Genomic DNA, 18,944 nt, shown 5'->3' on the forward strand with positions numbered 1-18,944 from the left:
TGCATGTAATTTCCCAGAATCCCTGACAGCAATGGAAGCATTGCATGCTAATAGATAATGGAGAAAAGCAGCGTTGCAGAACTGTCTAGTATTTTATTTGATACACTATGTGTGCGTGTATATATAGACTCGTTGACCCAGAGTCAAAAGTTTGATGTCCACCCCTATGAGTTTGAAAAGGAGGCTTCTGTAACCTTTCAGTAATTTGGCAGATGCTGCGAAATAGCCCCTCCCCTGCTATGGCATAACTGTTGCAATATGCAGCACCGCGACGTGACTTTTACAGCATACGTCTAACGACCTATGTTCCATGAAGGTTACATCACCCAGCACTCAAATGGGTTAATAGGGTCAAAGATCGGACTATTATGAGTATTTTTAAATCATTTTTTGTACATTTTCCAGGGAACATTTTTACACTCTTATTGTCTTGGTGCTAACCGTCTGTTAGGCCTCAGCCTTCATTGTGGTTTGTTTTTCCCATTGTATGTAGAGGAATTGTGAGGCCATCGTTAGTAAACCGAACGTAACTAGCTGAAAATCTAGCCCACCCAGGAAAAAATCCTCAACATACGCATGCAGCCGACATTATTATTCCCGCTGGCGTGTTGCAGCGGGACAGAAGCGGCCATTGTTTTTAATTAGCCGCCACCTAAAAAGCGGTTGGCGATATTGCGGCGCTGCATGCGCTGGGGCACCATGAAGGGCGATGACTTTTGCAACATCTCAAGCAGATTGACATCAGAATTTCTCTAGAAAGAACAAAACAATAACAATTTATCTGTAGATTTGTGCAGTGACAAAACAGTCTTATCACCAAAAGACAGAAGATAAAGATTGTAAAAACCTACCAGAGCACTTGTTTACCATGGGAAAGTACTGTATAGCTTTTTTTTATTTTTAAAGGAAATGGTTCTTTTTCTATTTCATCCCACGAGGGCAAACTTGACCTTTTTTTTAAAAAAAAAAGCTTGATAGCCATTATTAATGTTATTCAGCAAATAAAAATATCACTTGTGAGTATATCCAAATATCTCACAGGTCCACAAACATGCCTTCCCCATTATCTCTTTGCATACAGTGCTTCCACTGCAGCCAGGGAGTCTGGGTAATGACATGCAAATGAGCACTGTGTGTCATTTTTTGCTTCTAATCCATTTTAACATGGATCCCTATATGCTGGTTAAGGAAGTGCACAGCACGAAGCATAGCATAATAAACCTTTTTGTAAATATTTATTATAATATAAGATGTAGACTTTGAAACATTTTTTTATTTTATTTTTTACACAAAGAAGTGGTTGTTTAGGTTTAAAAACAAGCCGTGGTTGACTGTAACCTCATACCATTAAAGTTCTACAATTGTGCTTACAGTATGTATTAAAATTGATCCTTTTCTCGATCAGGCGGATTCCAAAGCGGTCCAGAAATGGGTTGATGATGCAAAGGATTTTGTACTAAACCAACATACAAGCCTGGACGATTCTGAAGGACTTCAGAGACAGCTGGACAAGTGCATGGTAAGAATGCACCTCACTGGCTTGTTGTTCATGAATCCAGTGCATTATTAAATGCCCACGCTCTCCAGAAGATAGAGGATAGAAAATACTTAACATTGGTGCACTCTTAAAAGCAGCGGTCCACGCTGTCTGTTTTTTTTATTATTTCATTTTTTTCCCTTTAATTTGTGCTTCAATACAATTACACTTTTGTATTCTTAAAGCAGCAGCGGGTTTGTTTTTTTATTATTATTATATGCCCTTTAATATGTGCATCAATACAATACACACAATGATATGTAAATATCTAAGTTGCCGATCGATCCGTTCTCCTATGATCGATCGGCTAAGATGCGGCTCAGAGGTTCACTTAATGGCTGTCAGTGCAGCAGAAGAGGACCAAAGATGCAAAGTTCTGTGGGGAAGATCATGTGACCAGGCAGTCACTAGATAAAATTGGTGCACTGCTAGAGAGAGGGCAGGGCTCAAAAAGGGGTGTGCAAGAGCCTATTTCAGAAGAGGAATTGGATGTGACTTTGTAAATGGTTGCTATAGAAACCAAAAATGCTTATTACATTATAATACATTAAAATTGTCACTCAGAGGTTTTTTTTATATATCTAAATGCTACAAGTATTTTCTCATACTGTAGTACAGAACTGATTTATTTAAAAAAAAAAAAAAACCCCACATGTAGAATATTGCTTGCTTTGCAGCTTTAAAGCATCAATCTCCTCCCCTCCCCCAGAAGGCTATACAGTATGTATTTAACTTATATCATGATCGTATACTGTCCTGTACTTCTGTTTGGTCATTTTTTTTTGTGTGTCAGTCATGATTTCATCTCTTACCATGGTTGCCTCTAGATTGCACTGGGCTCTAGAAAGAGCTTAATTTTAAGCCCCCCCCCCCAGATATTTTAACATTTGAAACTATTATACCGCCTGAACGGAGCATCAGATGTAAAAAATGAAAAGGTAGGAAAGGGCAAGGAGAGATCTCGTGAAGGCAATGCAACATTTCAAAATAAAAATGGCGAGCGGTGGCGGGTTGCTGCTTTGCGAAAGGCTGAGCTGGTCCGGTTTCTATATTATTTCCTCTTTTCAGATTTCTCTCTAAAAAAAAAATGAATAATATATATTTGACATTTTACTATTTATACATAGAAAAATCAGTTTAGTCCTAGAGATAGCCAAGTAGTTCCTATAAGAGAAAACAGATACGTGCCAAAGAATCAAAAGGAAAGAACCAAATGTATGGGAAAAATAAAACGTAAAAAGCTTGTTAATAACACGTTTCCTAAGATGGCAGATTGTATACCAGGGCTCCTCAGCAGGCTACGAGGGCTGAATGCAGCCTGCAATGGGCCTTGCTTACTCCATGCAAGTTGTTTAGCCAGCCAAGTGAAATCTTTCACACTAAAACTCACATGTAAGTTGAGGTCCTAAAAATAAATATGGAAAACGATTTACAATAGCCTCACCCTGCTCACCACAACTTCACAACGTCAAGAGGGTTTAAATAAAATCACAATTTTAATTGGCGTCACATTTAAAAAAAAAGTATAATAAAAAAAATCACACGTATAGGAAGCAGGGGGTCACAGGAGCTAAACCGCGGTCGTTTCAGCTCCAGGAAAGTTCCGCTGGGGCTTTTGTGGATGTTTAAATTCTCTACATGATGCGGGTCAATGCTATGCAAGAGATTTACACTTCCATTATGTTCCCCCTGGAGGGAGCAGTAACGGACGGCACTATCCCTGGAACCCGTTGGCTGAAGTTGACGCGGTTCTGGTCCGGAGATCCCCCTGCCTCCTTATACATGGTTTTAAATAAAAAAGGCACAAAGTAAACCAGGAAGGGAAGTGCTCCTTTAAATGCTGGAGGCAGGAATTGTATAGCTCCCAATATACCCAATAGCGTGTACAGTACAGATTCCATAAGCAAAACGTTGAAATATAATCACGTTTAAGTCTTTACATGTATCTAAAAGGACATTGCAATTAGCATGTGGCCCTTTTGCTCCAATGCACTGTGATGAGGCGCTGTTGAAGAGCCCCGTTGTATACTGTTCACATGATACCTGCTGGAATCTTTGTAGGCACTCGTTAATGAAATGGAAGCCGTAGAATCGTCTCTGAAGCAGATGAAGGATGTGGATGTGGCACTAAGAAGCCAGCCAGACACTATGATCAGCACGTGGGTGCAGCCCCGGCTAGCTGACCAGCAGGCTCAGTGGGAGCGACTGAGCAAACAGGTAAATGCAGTGCAGGAGTGGCCGACTCCAGTCCTCAAGGGCCCCCAACAAGGCAGGTTTTAAGGATATCCCTGCTTCAGCACATTGAGCCACCTGTGCTGAAGCAGGAATATCCTTAATACCTGGGCTGTTGGTGACCCTTGAGGACTGGAGTTGGCCACCCATGATCTAGTGACTGCTATGTGCGCTGGGATGTGCAAAAGTATTGAAATGTTCTGTTATCGGTGGTCATTTTTAAATAATTTGTATACTTTGCGTCATTTTACTTGCTTGGAACACATTTGTTACCCATGGATTGTAGTCAGGGATTCGGGCTCAATGTTTCTTTTTGGGGGGGGGGGGGGGAGGGGTTTATTCTATTTCTATTTATTCTATTTAAAAAAAAAAATAAATCTGTGGATATCAGTGCTAATGAATAAAGGGAACCAGGTCTACGATCAGTGCCTCAAAAACCTCTGTGGTAATGGCTTTAATTGTATCGACCAAAAGTCTTTGACAAAGCGCCATTAGAGGCGCGAAACGTGTTAGAGGCTCACTCCCTGCATCATTAGTGCTACGTGTACATACTTTTTATCAGCACTTTTTCCAGCACTCCAGCCCTTCCTTTCGTCATTCTTTTTACTATATGTTATCAATTTAACACCAAATGCATGTGGCATTTTTTTATCTGTATGTTTTCAAGGATTTTTTTAAGTTTCTGTATTCCCCTTGTGTGGCTTTTGTGTCCTACTTGTGGCTTCACTGCTACAACTACAGGGGGGGGGGGGGATTGGGCGGGGACTCTATAGGAAATGATGGTTTATTTCCGTGTGGTTTTTTTTTTTTAATCGGTTTTAACCGTAGTTGCAAGATGATCCGTCGGGGGTGTTTTCGGTTAAAACCGGATCCCTATTTATAGTCTAATGTGGTGGGAAAATGACTTGCTGAAATATGAAGCAATAACACGGAGTACAGATACAAACTTCCATCCATAGTTTCTTAAGTTATAGGAAGCATTGTTGAAGTTGTTTAGTAATTTGGGATTCTTATTTCAAATGTTCATTCTCCATTGCCCTCTAATTCTCTTCAGAATCCCCTATTATTAATGATCAGCAGTTAGGTAGACGAGTGAACTGTCAGGCATGGTAAGTAAAGGTCATTATGCTAGACGTACCAATTTACATTCTTTCTAAGGAACTGTGAATGGCCGTGTAGAGAGATGCTCGTATCCATATTCAGTGCAGCATGTGTTTGATTTTCTACTTTAAACACAATTTATCTTGGCTTCAATATGTATGTTTCTGTAGGTGTGTGCTGTATCTATAGATATAATGCTTACATTTTTAATATTACGTTATATAGCAGAATATCACAGAGCTCCAACACCATTCTATGCCAGTGATAACGTAGACATCACAGACCAGCCCATACAAACGCGCCAGTGGGAGCAATGCGTGCGTGTGTGTGTGTGTGTGTGTGTGTGTGTGTATATATGTGAATGCTTTCTCTGGCTTTGCATCTGATTCCCATGCTGTGCTTTAAAGCTGTGTTAACAGCGAGCATTAGCTTATATGGGCTCCATGTAAGAATGGTTTTTCAGACAAAAGGTGACACATTGTGTGCTCATGTGTATGCCATTTCCCAGACTCCCTTGCTGCAGTGGAAGCACTGTATGCTGGGGATAATGGTGAAAGGCAGGGTTGCAGACCCTGTGTGCTCACAAGTGATCTTTTTATTTGCTATATACTGTATATTATATATATATTTTTAATATATATATATTATACATTATACTATGCACTTCTGAGCTTTAAATGTGGAAACAAAGCTGACCGTAAAGCTTATTCTAACCAGCCTAACTCACTTGTATTTTAGTTATAAAAAATGTTTGCTTCCTAGGTCATTCATCAGATGAACAGGTTGTCCGAAAGTCAAGAGAAAGCTTTGAATTTGAAGAAGGATTTGGCAGAGATGCAAGAATGGATGACGCAGGCTGAAGAAGAATATTTGGAGAAGGATTTTGAGTATAAGACTCCAGAAGAGCTTGAAAGTGCTGTAGAGGAAATGAGGGTAAGACGATGTGTGCACGACAACAGAACGACATGCAGCATTGCGTTTTTTCTATTTTTTTATTAAAGGTTTGAAGAAGGGGGTCTCCGGAGCGGAACTGCTTCTGGATATACTTACCTCTGTGGGGAATGCCAGTATCCCTGTGCAATTTTCATGTACTGGTCACGCTGGCCAATAGGAAGCCACAACGGATGATTTCACGGCTTCCTATTGGCCCGCGTGACGTGGGACATTTAAAGCCGTCATTTCGGTAGGCATACAGTTCCTGGGCTGCAGAGATATCGGCACAGCTGCGGAGGGAAGTTTCTCTGGAAGCAGGAGGTCCCCAGATCTGAAATTAACAACAGTTTAGCTCTGAAGACCCCTCTGCTTGAATCCAGTAATTAAATTTTCTTTTTAACGCAATGCAGCCTTTACTTTAAGAATCTCTTAACACGTTGGTTTTTAACATAAAGACCGTAATCCATTCACTTTTCATACAATAAAAGATGTATACTATCTAATGCCCAGGAAAAGACAATGGTTAATATTGTTTTAAGGTATTGTTTAAACAAGGCGACCACAAACACACACACACACACACAAACACACACACACACACACACACACACACACACACACACACACACACACACACACACACACACACACACACACACACACACACACACACACACACACAGCATTGGCAACAATAAAAGTCAAATAAAACTTTTGTATGGAAATTAATCGTTGAATAATTGTAAATATATTGTGTAAAATGCTAATTTTTCAGCACTGAAGGTAGCGAGTTGCTTAGTATTACATGGATTGCAATAGAATGAGCCTCTTTCCTGGCGGGGAGCAGGCGATTCCTTGTGTAGTGACGGGAGGATCACTGATGAATGATCTTTCCTAGCGGGGAGCAGGCGATTCCTTGTGTAGTGACGGGAGGATCACTGATGAATGATCTTTTTGTGTGCAGAGAGCGAAAGAGGACGTGTTGCAGAAAGAGGTGCGAGTGAAGATTTTGAAGGACAACATTAAGACACTGGCCGCCAAGGGTCCGGCTGGTGGCCAAGACCTGACGCCTGAGCTGAACGAGGTGCTGGCCAACTACCAGCTTCTCTGCAACAGGATCCGGGGGAAGTGCCACACGCTGGAGGTACTGAACGGAGGTCTCCTTCCCAAAAAACACGCCAAAAATCAAAAGCATTTTCTGCTGTTTATCCTCTCTTTTTTTCTCCTAACATTTTGTTTACATCTATATGTTAATATTTTTACCTTACTTGAAACAAGGGGTTCCCCGGAGCAGGACCGTGGTACCCCAAGGTAAAGTAACCCCACAGTTTTGAGATTAATTCATTTTGAAATGATCGTTAAATAATTGTCTGAGAAAAAACAATATGGCCACTGGGTTCAGCCTCACTCTGACGGCCAATAGAAAGCTACTACATCATTGTGAGGTGACATTGCATTTTCCGATTGGATCAAAGGTTAAAAAAATGGTATCTTGGCAATCAAGGGTCTCCCTTACTTGGTGGCTAGCAAGAAAACATCTTGAAAACCATTTATGAGTTTTAGAGGCAATCTAAGCATTTAATAAAAAATAAAAAAAAAAAGAGATTTAGAAAAAACGTATGCAGACTTTGATAACCTTTATTGAAAACTAGCTACCAAAGATGCTGATTGATTGGTTCTCCCGTGATCGATCAGTAAAATCCTGTTTCCCAGGGTTCACTAAATGGCCGCCTTTCAGGTTCAAATCAATCCTTCAGTCAGTGTAACTCAGCAGCTACAATGTATTTTTATATTACTAAGGTAACATTATCTATTGTTACAGTTTGCAGCTCAAACTGCTGGGAACAAATTATCACAAACTCCAGGACATACTTGAAAACGAGAGGTAACTCTCAATGTATTACTTCCTGGTAAAACATTGCATAAATAAGTAAACACACAAACCGTTGCACTGCTGGGGAGGTGGGCTAAACCCTGCTACAGAAATCAAAAGACGTTCAGTGTATTAAAACTCATTAAAAATGGCATTGAAAAAAAAAGATATATTATCTAATACTACAGAACTCATTTATTTTATAAAAAAAAAAAAAACACGTAGGATATTGTCTGGATTCCTCATTTAAAGAAATGTAATTATGCTTAAAGAGAAGATTTGTCTCTCGGTAAATGAAGCATGATTAGCGTTCAAATGAGGACTCTGCATAGGTGGAACTCCATGTTCAAGTCTCTCCTCGACCTTTAGCTGACACTCTCCTTGTTAGAGGACAATCAGGATGAAGCCAGATACGTTGTCTGCGCAAGGTGCTACTTAAAGCAGCAATCCTGACTGTTCAAAAAGAAATACAATGTGACTGCCATTAATTCATTTTGGCTATAAGAATGGCTGTACCTTACTCCTGCGATGCTTGTGTCACTAGTTAATATGGTCCCATCGTTATGTATGCATATATGTATGTATATATTTGTTTAAATATAGCGCCGACTGTGTGCTCAGCGCTTCACAGACAATACAGTACAGGGAATTATAATAATACAATAAGCGCAGCAAAGTCAGACAATATGAAAGGTGTGGGGTAAGAACCACACAACATATTCAAGTGAAGGGGAATGGGAGAAAATGGAACAGATGGAAGCTGTAATCTCCAATCTGCAACACTATAAATAGAAAGGAAAAATATTAAGAAGGGGCAAAAGCAAATGCTTCTAACAACACAGGATTCTTAGGCCGTGCGTATAGTGCCCGCGACGGGGCGACGCGACGTTGCCCAAAAACAAATGCATTGCCGCTGCTGCGTGCGCTTATAGTGAGCGCGACGGCGACAATGCGACGGAGCGACGTTGCGTTGCGGATTCTGGAAGCTGGCAATATATGATTTTTCAAGGGCTGTCGCCACATGTGACCAACTAATCATGCCAGTAAGTTGCGACGCAGCCGCAAAGCGAAATAGTATAGGATAGGATAGATGTGATGCATCCAAATTGGTTAGAATTCCTCCACAACATGTGCAAATAATACTGGATGACAGTAGAGAGTCCATGAACAATATGGCAAATTATCAGGTATGGGCTAAGTGTCTAGTGGGGTCTGATAAACCTCCACAGTTGAATCACCATGTATGCCCACCCTAGTAACCAATATGTAATAAACAGAGGCACTGGTAATCATATATATATACAGGGGCACTGCGGCCCTTTACCTTGGTGCTTGCAGGACTCCTAGACATCCAGGGCGTGCTCTTCATCCAGGTAAGTAGACAGCAAGAAGGGAAGTGTTGATGTATAGCACATAGCAAAGCGAAATATAATTTTTGCTAGCGGTGACGATGACGGGTGACGTCACGCGTCGCCCGTCGCGGGCACTATACGCGCGGCCTTAGACATGTGCTGTACGTATGATGCCGCATCAAAGTTTTTCCAGATAAAAAAAGTGGAGCAGATAATGCTCAAAGAAAAGGCATTATCTCGGTTGAGGATAATGTTGGAAGTCTGATCACGCCGCTGTGTCTGCTTTCTCTAGGAAGTGTGGTCTTGCTGGATAGAGCTGCTTCACTATCTGAACTTGGAGACTGCCTGGTTAAATACATTGGAAGAGAGAGTCCAAACCTCCGCAAATCTCCCTGATAAAGCTGACTCAGCCAGTGAAGCATTGGAGGTATTCTATCAACTCTACCATTGCCCTTTCCCTTTAAGGAACATAGATTAGAACATGGCCAGAATTAGTGGGGAAGTGCTGCTTCCCAGCTGGCATTCGGAAGCTTCAGAAGACACTGTAGGTGGAGGATGATGTTGGTTGTTATAATTTAAGGAGCGAGTCAATTATATTGGTTGACCATCATTGTTGTTGTTTTTTTAAAACATTCAGTTTAATCAAGTTAATTTCTAGAGAGGGTGTCCCGATTTGTGATCATACATCTTAATCATTTTAAAATACAGAATAAACCCTTTTGATTGTACCCCACAGCAAATGGGTAAGTCTGCCTCGTATAACCAAGAGAACATGTCGCAATTGCCTATTGTCAATTAGTTATAATCTGTGATATGGTTTAGTTATAATCTGTGATATGTTTTAGTTATAAAACAAACAAAGAACTCGGGCGCTAACTCGTATAAAGGACTAAATCAGAAAGAACTAAATCAGAAAGAAAAGAAAATAACACAATATTACCGTTATCTACGAATGTTGCTGCCCTCCCCTTGCAAAGGGGAGAATGAGGGCTAGAATGTGGATCCCAGTCTGCTGCAAACCCAATAGGGTCGATCCAAGACCCTTAGTACATACAGAAAAAACACATAAAAGCGGGAGCAAGGGATTAGATAGTCAATATTAATAAATATGCAATCTCGACCAGTGGGGGTAAGGAAAATAGCACACATATAAGATCTTACTACTCACACAGCCATGTGTAAGTAAATACACAACAGAGGTATCTTTACTTGTCTTTATCTTGTCTTGTCTTTGTCTTTACTTGTCTTTGCTTTTGACTTTTCTATGGAAATCCATGTCCAGATGGTACTCTGATCCTCCCAATATCATATACACAATAGGGAGCAAAAGATTAGACGAAATACTTTCACAATATAGCAGGGGGATCAGCCAGGGAAGGTTTAGAGTGAATAATGCTAATAATATCACAATACTCACACGGGCATGTGTAAGTACATACACAACGAGGGGGTTCTGTTCCTTTAAAGTGGATCCAGAGATCTCTATCCCTTCAATAATGATATTCCTGTGATGTTTTAGTTATAATCTGTGATATGTTTTAGTTATAATCTGTGATATGTTTTAGTTATAATCTGTGATATGTTTTAGTTGTAATCTATGATATATGTTTTTGTTGACCAACATGTGAAGCTTTCAAAACCTTGTTTGACTCTTATTATCTTTGCTACTTGCAAAATATTTTATGTTGGTGTATTAAAAGCTTAGCTCACGTACAGTATGACCAATCTACAATTCTCCATGAATAATGCATAGTAGGACTTTGAAATACATCGCTAGTACTGTAAGTTACTATAAAGGTTTGCAGAATCAAATTATCTCTGAGATCAACAGTCTAAGGTTTTCCTGGATAACCTGACACACACACATTGACCAGCACATTATTATTTTACATAGGTCCCAATCCTAGTTGAGTCTTCAGCATTGACCACCTATAACTCCTGTTGCCAGCAGAGAAAGGGGTTTCATTTGCTGCCAGGGGAACTCATAATCCATTTGCCCTGCAATGTCATGTTTGATGGTGCAGTCTGTTACATGTATAACCCTCTAGTCTTTGGAATCGGTCCTGCGCCACCCGGCAGACAACAGAACCCAGATCCGTGAGCTTGGCCAAACCCTGATTGATGGCGGGATCCTTGATGACATTATCAGTGAAAAGCTGGAGGTCTTTAATGCTCGCTATGAAGAGCTGAGTCATTTGGTAAGTACTAAAAAGCTATTGCTGTCTCTTAAACCTGTGACTATCTTCCTATACTATTTTGAAGCACTGACTAGGCTTTGAGGACTTCAGCAGTCATGAAATATTCATATCTGTATAATAATGGGAACTGAAAGCCATCTCATCTGATGTAGCTACCCAGGGTTGAAATTGTGGCATAAATTATATTCGTAAAGAAGTGTTACAGGTTACATAAAATCTGGTTAACTCTTAAAGCAGCGGAACAGACTGCATTCTGTTTTCATTTTGACATTTTTTTTATTACAAGATTGAAGCAGGGGGTCTTTGGCACTGAACTGCGTTAAATTCAGCTCCGTGTACCCCCTGCTTCCTGAGATACTTACCGTAGTGGTGCCGCTATCTATGTAAGTAGGGAACTGTGTGCCTAACATAATGGCGGCTTTATGTCACGCAGGCCAATAGGAAGCCGTAATGTCATCCGTTGCAGCTTCCTGTTGGCCAGCATGACGGGACATTTAAACTTCACAGAGATACTGACACCCCTTGCGTAGGTAAGTATCTCTAAAAGCAGGGGGTCCCCGGAGCTGAAATTAACACAGTTCAAACCTGTAATTAAAAAAATAATAATTTTAAGTGCAATGCAGCCTGTTCTGCTGCTTTAAATATGAATTTAACATACATAATAAATCAAATAATAATAATAATATATTTTATATATATATAGAACAACATTACCATTCTCACGTCCGGTAAAGGAAGACTGCACTCAGATCAGTATAGGCAAAAAAGGTCTGTATTAGGCATCAATACAAAATGAACAGGCCGCCCAATCTGACGTTTCGGTTCCGGATTGGAACCTTTCTCAAGGGGGTGCAAAGACAGACTGACACACAGACATATATATACCCTCACCACATGTGACCAAACACCTGTGCTCAATTACCTGTTGACTGCTACATCCATAGGAATATGACATCCGGTGCTCAGGCTGTATAGCCACCATCTTGGAGGGGGGGGATCTATTAGACACAGTATGTTTGTTAAGGATTTCTTGATATGTATGGATGTATGTATGCCCCTTTTTGTGTTCACACTCCCTAATCCCTTATGTGTTAGAATGATTGTTTTTCATATGGTTTTTATTTTTTCTGTCACGGTATTTTTTAATTATGTTTCATAATTAACAACTTGGTAGTGTGCACTTGTGTAGGTACATTAGTTGGTCTGTTTACATACAGTATCTCCCTGTACATCTGGCTGTGCTGCATGCTGTGCATTAATAGACACCTTAGGCCTGTCACCATGGACGCTTTTGGGAATATGCAGGGTTAATAGTTAGTGTCACTCTTGAGGGGTAGTGTGGTTGCCATGGTGACCGTTAATGGTTCTGCGCATGCGCATTAGTCTGGCGATCGTACCGGTGGCACATATGGATGGTTACCCGCGTACTGGATAGATGAACCAACTGTCGTGGTAGCAGATAGGTGCCCTGGGTGAGCGTACTCTGTACCTTGAGGTTACTATTTTACTCTCATAGGGGTTTAGGGGTTTGCCGTGCATTGCTGCACATTGCGCATGCGCGGTCGCCATATTGGGTGAGGCGCATGAGTGCGGTCCAGATAGCTACTTAGATCTTAGCCTCATTAGATTCCCCCCTCCAAGATGGTGGCTATACAGCCTGAGCACCAGATGTCATACTCCTATGGGTGTAGCAGTCAACAGGTAATTGAGCACAGGTGTTTGGTCACATGTGGTGAGGGTATATATATGTCTCTGTGTGTCAGTCTGTCTTTACACCCCCCCTTGAGAAAGGTTCCACTCCGGAACCGAAACGTTGGATTGGGCGGCCGGTTCATTTTGTATTGATGCCTAATACAGACTTTTTGCCTATACTCATCTGAGTACAGTCTTCCTTTACCGGACGTGAGAATGGTAATGTTGTTCTATTATTATTAGAGACTGGCACCTGTTGATGTTTTTTAGTACATTGAGTGCAAGCTGAAAAGTGTTTCTTTATATATATATATTAGGCATATATATTAGGCATATATATATTAGGCATTTTGCTGCATTCTGTTAAGAGTTTAACATACTGTATAACTTTTCCCAGGGTATATATTTTGTGTTGGCCTGTGGTGTAAGGAACATTTCCGTCTAGTGGAAGCAAGGCTGAATATGAACTCTGTGGATCCCCCCCTGCTTGTTTTAGGAGATTATAATAGGGGTGCTCAAGTCCAGTCCTCAAGCCCCCCAACAGGTCAGGTTTTCAGGATATCCCTGCTTCAGCACAGGTAGCTCAATCAGAAGCTCAGTCGAAGACTCGGCCTCTGATTGTGCCACTTGTGCTGAAACTGGGATATCCTGAAAACCTGTCCTGTTGAGGGTGCTTGAGTAGTGGAGTTGAGCCCCCCTGGTTTATAAAATGTGTAGTCATAAGTAGAAAGGAGAATTGGGAAAGCACGCAATTAATTTTGTTAACTAAATTTGGTCCAAAAATATTTTACCCATTGTAAAATAACACCAGTGTAATTGTTGATGTTCCTAGAAACTACTTAAACATACTGCTCCACAAATCGTCACAAAATATACTTAAAAACACAGGTGCAGTCTCTAACAACTTGTATTTGTTATTACATACTCTGAAACATAAAATAGGGCCTATTTTAAATATAATTAAAATGAAAAATACGTGAAAAACCTTCTCCAAATATAAAAATATGACAAAGTATGGAACGACGGATACAAGACGGCTCTACTAGTGGGGAGTAAATAAAAGTTCTTATGCAACATACAGAAGTGTAAATGCAACATAAAAATAAACATATTAAAGTATGCACCCTGCAGGTTAAAGGTGTGACATTGACAGAAAGCGTTCTGAAACCAGCACAGGCAACCAAGAAGAAAAACGTATTCATAGTTACTGAGAATATTCTTGCCATTTTAATTTCAATGTAAAAATCGCACCAGACTTGCTTAACGGATATGCAGAATGAAGTCTGATAAAATGGCAGCAACTTCATATATTCCCCTTTTATTCCCTCATGAAAACAAGCTGATACTTATACCACAAGAATGAAAGCATTGAGGCATTAAGCGGTCCCCTATACAGTATGGTAATGGGCTGTAAGGGGTTGTCCGGCACCCGACACTGCCTTCTGGCAGAGCACCGTTTAGTAAATATGTGACTCAATCTCCAGAAAGTTGAAAAGCCGACTTCGCCCTTTCAGCGCTGGGTGGGCCTGCAACACATTGACCCTGCAGCACTAATGGGGCTAAAACGGAACCCTTTGCCACCACTTACAGTACCTCAGTCCTCTTCATTTCTTATCGGAGACGCATGGTTCAGGCAAAGTTCAATGAAATGTCTTTAATAGAAGATATTCCCGAAATAGAAATACAGTGGTTTTATTCTGGGAACCCTCCAGTTTGGGTAAGATAATAAAGACACCTTTTGTTTTAAAATTTCTTTAACTATGTATTTCTCTAGGGGGAAAAATGTGACTTTTATTAGCTACCCAAAGTAAATGAGGTTACACTGTGTATGGGTCCCAGGAGGTGGGTAAATGTTGCTCTTTGCTTCTATGTTGCCCTATAACTGAATTTCTGTTTATAATGTGCCAACAATTACAATACAGGGAATTATAATACAGTAAGTGCATAGAACATGGAAGCTCTTGACAGGAAAAGGAATCTCCAGAGGACTTACAGTACAATGTAAATGGTATTTGGGGAGACTTGCAGAGGCAGGTGCTGTTCTGGTAGCCTGATGGTAGAGTGTTTCCTTTACAGGCGGTGAACAGGCAGATCTCTTTGGAGCAGCACCTGCAGTCCCTGCGTGAGAATGACCACATGCTCCAAGTGGTGCAGGACTCCCTGGAAGAGCTAGATAAGCAGCTGACCACATACCTGACTGACAGAGTAGATGCTGTCCGTATGCCACAGGAAGCTCAGGTATCTCAACAATGCCTTTCAAGCTTGCATGAATCATTTCCCCTGTTTTGTTCAAGTAGTTTCACCTGCAGATCACATCAGTAGAACAAGGGTAGGAGAATAGTGTCTATTGATAACTGATATAGGCCTACGTACCTGTACCAATGGAAATGGTCATTAGAATCCATTTAGTGTTCCAAAGACAGTCCTTTGAGGACTGCCATTTTCGTTCATTGGGTAACCAATAAATATAAAAGCCTTTTCCATGATTGAAGTGCATGTAGTCTTAAGACTCGCTAGTTTTATTGAACCTATCCAGACCTGTCCGGTCTCATTGAGGTTTAGAATTGGCTATTTCATAAACTGGATATGCAGCCTCTGTCGATGAAGACCGTACTTTTCCCTTTTTTGCAATGGATTTTTTTTGGTCTCTGAAAATGGCCATATCTGCCTGTCCTGTGCAATAAAGATGCATAAGGATGGGATATGCGCTTGTTACTAGTGAAGTGTGAACTTGGCCAAACTCGTTTTTCTTCGGCTTAGAGCGAAATTTTAAAAGAAAAAAAAAATTTGAAAATTAAAAAAAAATTGTTAACACTTTAAAACTTAAAAGGTTTGGTCAAAATTGACCGTTGAAGAGAAATTCGATATTTTCGAACGAGCTTTGACGTTTGCCATAGTGGAATCTACCCGGATGTATGGGATTAGAGAGGTACCCATTGATTTTTATACTTCTCAAAACACGCTGAAATACCTGGGAAATAAGTTGAATATGCTAATTGTATTCAAATGATTTACATTGGCATATTACCCAGTTGTGTTCAAAGTCTATATATCTCCACATGTTGTACGGGGTAGTGTTTTGGAAGGTATGTAATTGAATGAGCACTCTGCTAAATTGGACTTCTCTCTTCCAAACCCCATATTTCAAGCCGTGGAGATCTGCCGAACTCCTTACAATTTTTTTTTTTAGAAGTGCCAGGAAAAGGGTAATTTTCTCCAGGTTTGCAAACTTGGGCAACATGTTTGCACATCCCTACTAATGTTAGCCCGAAACCAGACTGCTTTCTGCTGCCCTCTGCTGGCCCTAAAGTGGCAGAGCTTTGCAGCTTGCACAAGCCTCCTCAGAACATTAAAGTGTATCTGATGTTTACATTTAAACATGCTTTAGGTTTTACATTACTGGTGGATAACAGGCGGCCCCTCTCTCCTTGGGCCCTTTACTCCTTTCATTCTGTACCAGGAACATACTGGGGCAGAGCTGGGAATGAAAAGGAGAGAGTGAAAGGGCAGGAGGGGGGAGGGGAGGATGAGTGAGAAAGGGAGGAGTGAGGTGAGTGAGGACGGGGGGGGCGGGTAAGTTAGTGGGGGCAGGGGGAGATCAGCACAGAGAGAGATGTTTTACAAAGCGGATATGGGGCAATAGCAGGAGTTGTATGTCAATAGATTGTGCAGCTCTTTATAGCTGTACTGTACATCATGTTGCCCACCACTGTTTTAGATGCTTTTTATACAACTTCTTCTCTCTGTAGAAAATCCAAGCAGACATCGCTGCCCACGAAGTAACGTTGGAGGAACTGAAAAGAATTTCCCGACCATCGCTCCCGGGAACTCCTGAGTGCAAGTCCCCACGTAGTGTGTCTCAGGTGGATGCTCTGCAGGTAATACATTTTGTGTGTAATGCTTGCGAGAGGCAGATATGATCTAAAAAAAAAAATGCAATTCCATGTTGCTGAGCAAAAATAAATAAATCACTTTATAAACAATTTACCAATCTAATTGGTTTTCTTAAAGTTAAAAGCAAATATATAGCTCTTTAAAAAAATTAGGTGAATGACAAATTGCATTTTAGTGGCCTCCGAATGTGGCAGAGTTTGCCAATGAAATGTTTTCTGTACCCTCAGAAAAATGGTTTTGAAGCTTGCACTCCTATTACTTGCTGTACTGGAACAGGTTTAGTAGTGGGGCACCATATGATGTCTGTTTCTCTGGTAGATCCCGTCTGACGACTAGATTCAATTGTAAGAAGTCAGCGGCACCCGTAGAATTGAAGAACAAGTTTCTTTATTGAAGATACACATTCATCCTAGACTTTTCGGCCCCAGTTTGGACCCAAACACTTAGGATGAATATTCAATAAATATTATATAAATGCATATATTCAATAAACACATTTTTTTTTTCAATTCTACTGCTGCCCGCTGCCTTCCTACCATTGATTCTTTACCCTCAGCCCACCCTGACCTGATCAAAGAGCTAATGAGAAAAGGGGGTGAATAGCGTGACATCAGAAAGAACGGAAATCAAACTCCTCCCATGCCTCTCTGCTCACCACATTTAGAAATGCTTTAAAAATACTTCTAGGCAGGGCCGCCATCTTCGGGGGCATGGTCGGCAAACCCGGAAGATGGGGATCAACGCCCTGCACGACATCCTGCATCTCTCCCCACTTGACTTCCTCCCTTTCCCACCTCTTCAACAACATGACCCCAACCCTCCCCCATCCTCCTACAATGTATGTAATCTAAAGTTTAACGGCCCATCCTTAGACTTAAAATTAATCAATGGCAGTAAGATGTGTATTGTGGTAAATCTCAGTAATTGTGTCTTTTTTCTTAACAAAAAACAGACTATTTTAAGTGAAACGTCTTTGCCGGCACCTACTAAATTCTCATAGGTCAAAACTCCTTCGTGGAGACAAAAATGCGTAGCGGAAGTAAAGCGCGTGCACGATAGCGCGCCCCCGCTGGCTAATCTCACAGCGCTAAAAAACATTGCTGGAGACGAAAGAACTTACCAGGCGCGTTCACGAGCGCGCGTGCTAGCCCCTTAAATGATGCTCGTGCATGCGCAGAAGCGGTCTGCCCCATTTGCGCATGCGCAGAAGTAGGCGACGCCACTCGTGCATGCACAGAAGCGGCCGCTCCGCCTGCGCATTACAATGTGCAAATTACAAACAATATAATAACAAAAAGAGAGAATCAACCAAACCAAAAAAACTACCAGAGAGTCTTGATAAGGGGCATTTGGGAACTCCAAACGTCAAGGTGTCAGCCTACTATATTTATTCTATCAATTGGTAAGGAAGTATTTTGATATTTGGTTATAATTTGGTTGTTTTTTTACTTTTATTTTGATTATTTCTTTTTATTATATTGTTTGTAATTTGCACATTGTGTTTACAATACGGTGATCATGTGATGCTTTTACTGTGATCATATTATGTGTTGAACGTATATTTCTTTGGACATCGGTTTGGTGTCTTGTGAATTTAGCGCCATCCTTTAATATTTTAAAAGATGGAATGGAGACTAAATCGCTACATCCTTTCATTATTTCATTCACACAGAGGAAGCTCCGGGAGGTGTCCACCAAGTTCCAGCTTTTCCAGAAGCCCGCCAATTTTGAACAGCGAATGCTGGACTGTAAACGTGTGTTGGATGGAGTCAAAACAGAACTGAATGTGCTTGATGTCAAGGCGATTGATGCGGATGTCATCCAAACGCACATGGATGGCTGCATGGTACGTTCGTTCACCTGATGCATGAGGCAGTGCATCAGCCTTTTCACACGCTTTTAACCGCCCACCAGACACACAGTATTAAATGTATCAAGGTTAGTTGCTGAAGTGTCATTTGTTATGTGTTCTGGAGCTTTGGTATATGGGACAATAGAAAGATTCATTGCAGGAGGTTCTTGATGTTTAAATAATTATGGCATAGATCATTTCCTCCCTATTTTACGTCATTAAAACGAGCACGAGTTGGCATTGGCTGCCTCCGAAACATATAAAAAGACGCAGGCATTCA

The 18,944-nt window shown here is 40.9% G+C and overlaps 1 protein-coding gene across 8 annotated transcripts in view; it reads left to right on the forward strand.

The window, feature by feature from the left end:
* The window catches only part of UTRN (utrophin), a 678,467-nt gene that overhangs the window by 186,687 nt on the left and 472,836 nt on the right, over positions 1–18,944 (forward strand). For all 8 annotated transcript variants that reach the window (XM_075596593.1, XM_075596597.1, XM_075596594.1 and 5 more), the window contains 9 exons: positions 1,406–1,519; positions 3,599–3,754; positions 5,633–5,803; positions 6,768–6,947; positions 9,321–9,455; positions 11,077–11,226; positions 14,995–15,156; positions 16,668–16,796; positions 18,485–18,658. In XM_075596593.1, coding sequence (XP_075452708.1) covers positions 1,406–1,519; positions 3,599–3,754; positions 5,633–5,803; positions 6,768–6,947; positions 9,321–9,455; positions 11,077–11,226; positions 14,995–15,156; positions 16,668–16,796; positions 18,485–18,658 — 1,371 coding nt within the window. The remainder of the gene's footprint in view (positions 1–1,405; positions 1,520–3,598; positions 3,755–5,632; positions 5,804–6,767; positions 6,948–9,320; positions 9,456–11,076; positions 11,227–14,994; positions 15,157–16,667; positions 16,797–18,484; positions 18,659–18,944) is intronic.

This window comes from Ascaphus truei, chromosome 4 (genome assembly GCF_040206685.1).
Source record: "Ascaphus truei isolate aAscTru1 chromosome 4, aAscTru1.hap1, whole genome shotgun sequence".
In the NCBI taxonomy this organism is placed as follows: Eukaryota; Metazoa; Chordata; class Amphibia; order Anura; family Ascaphidae; genus Ascaphus; species Ascaphus truei.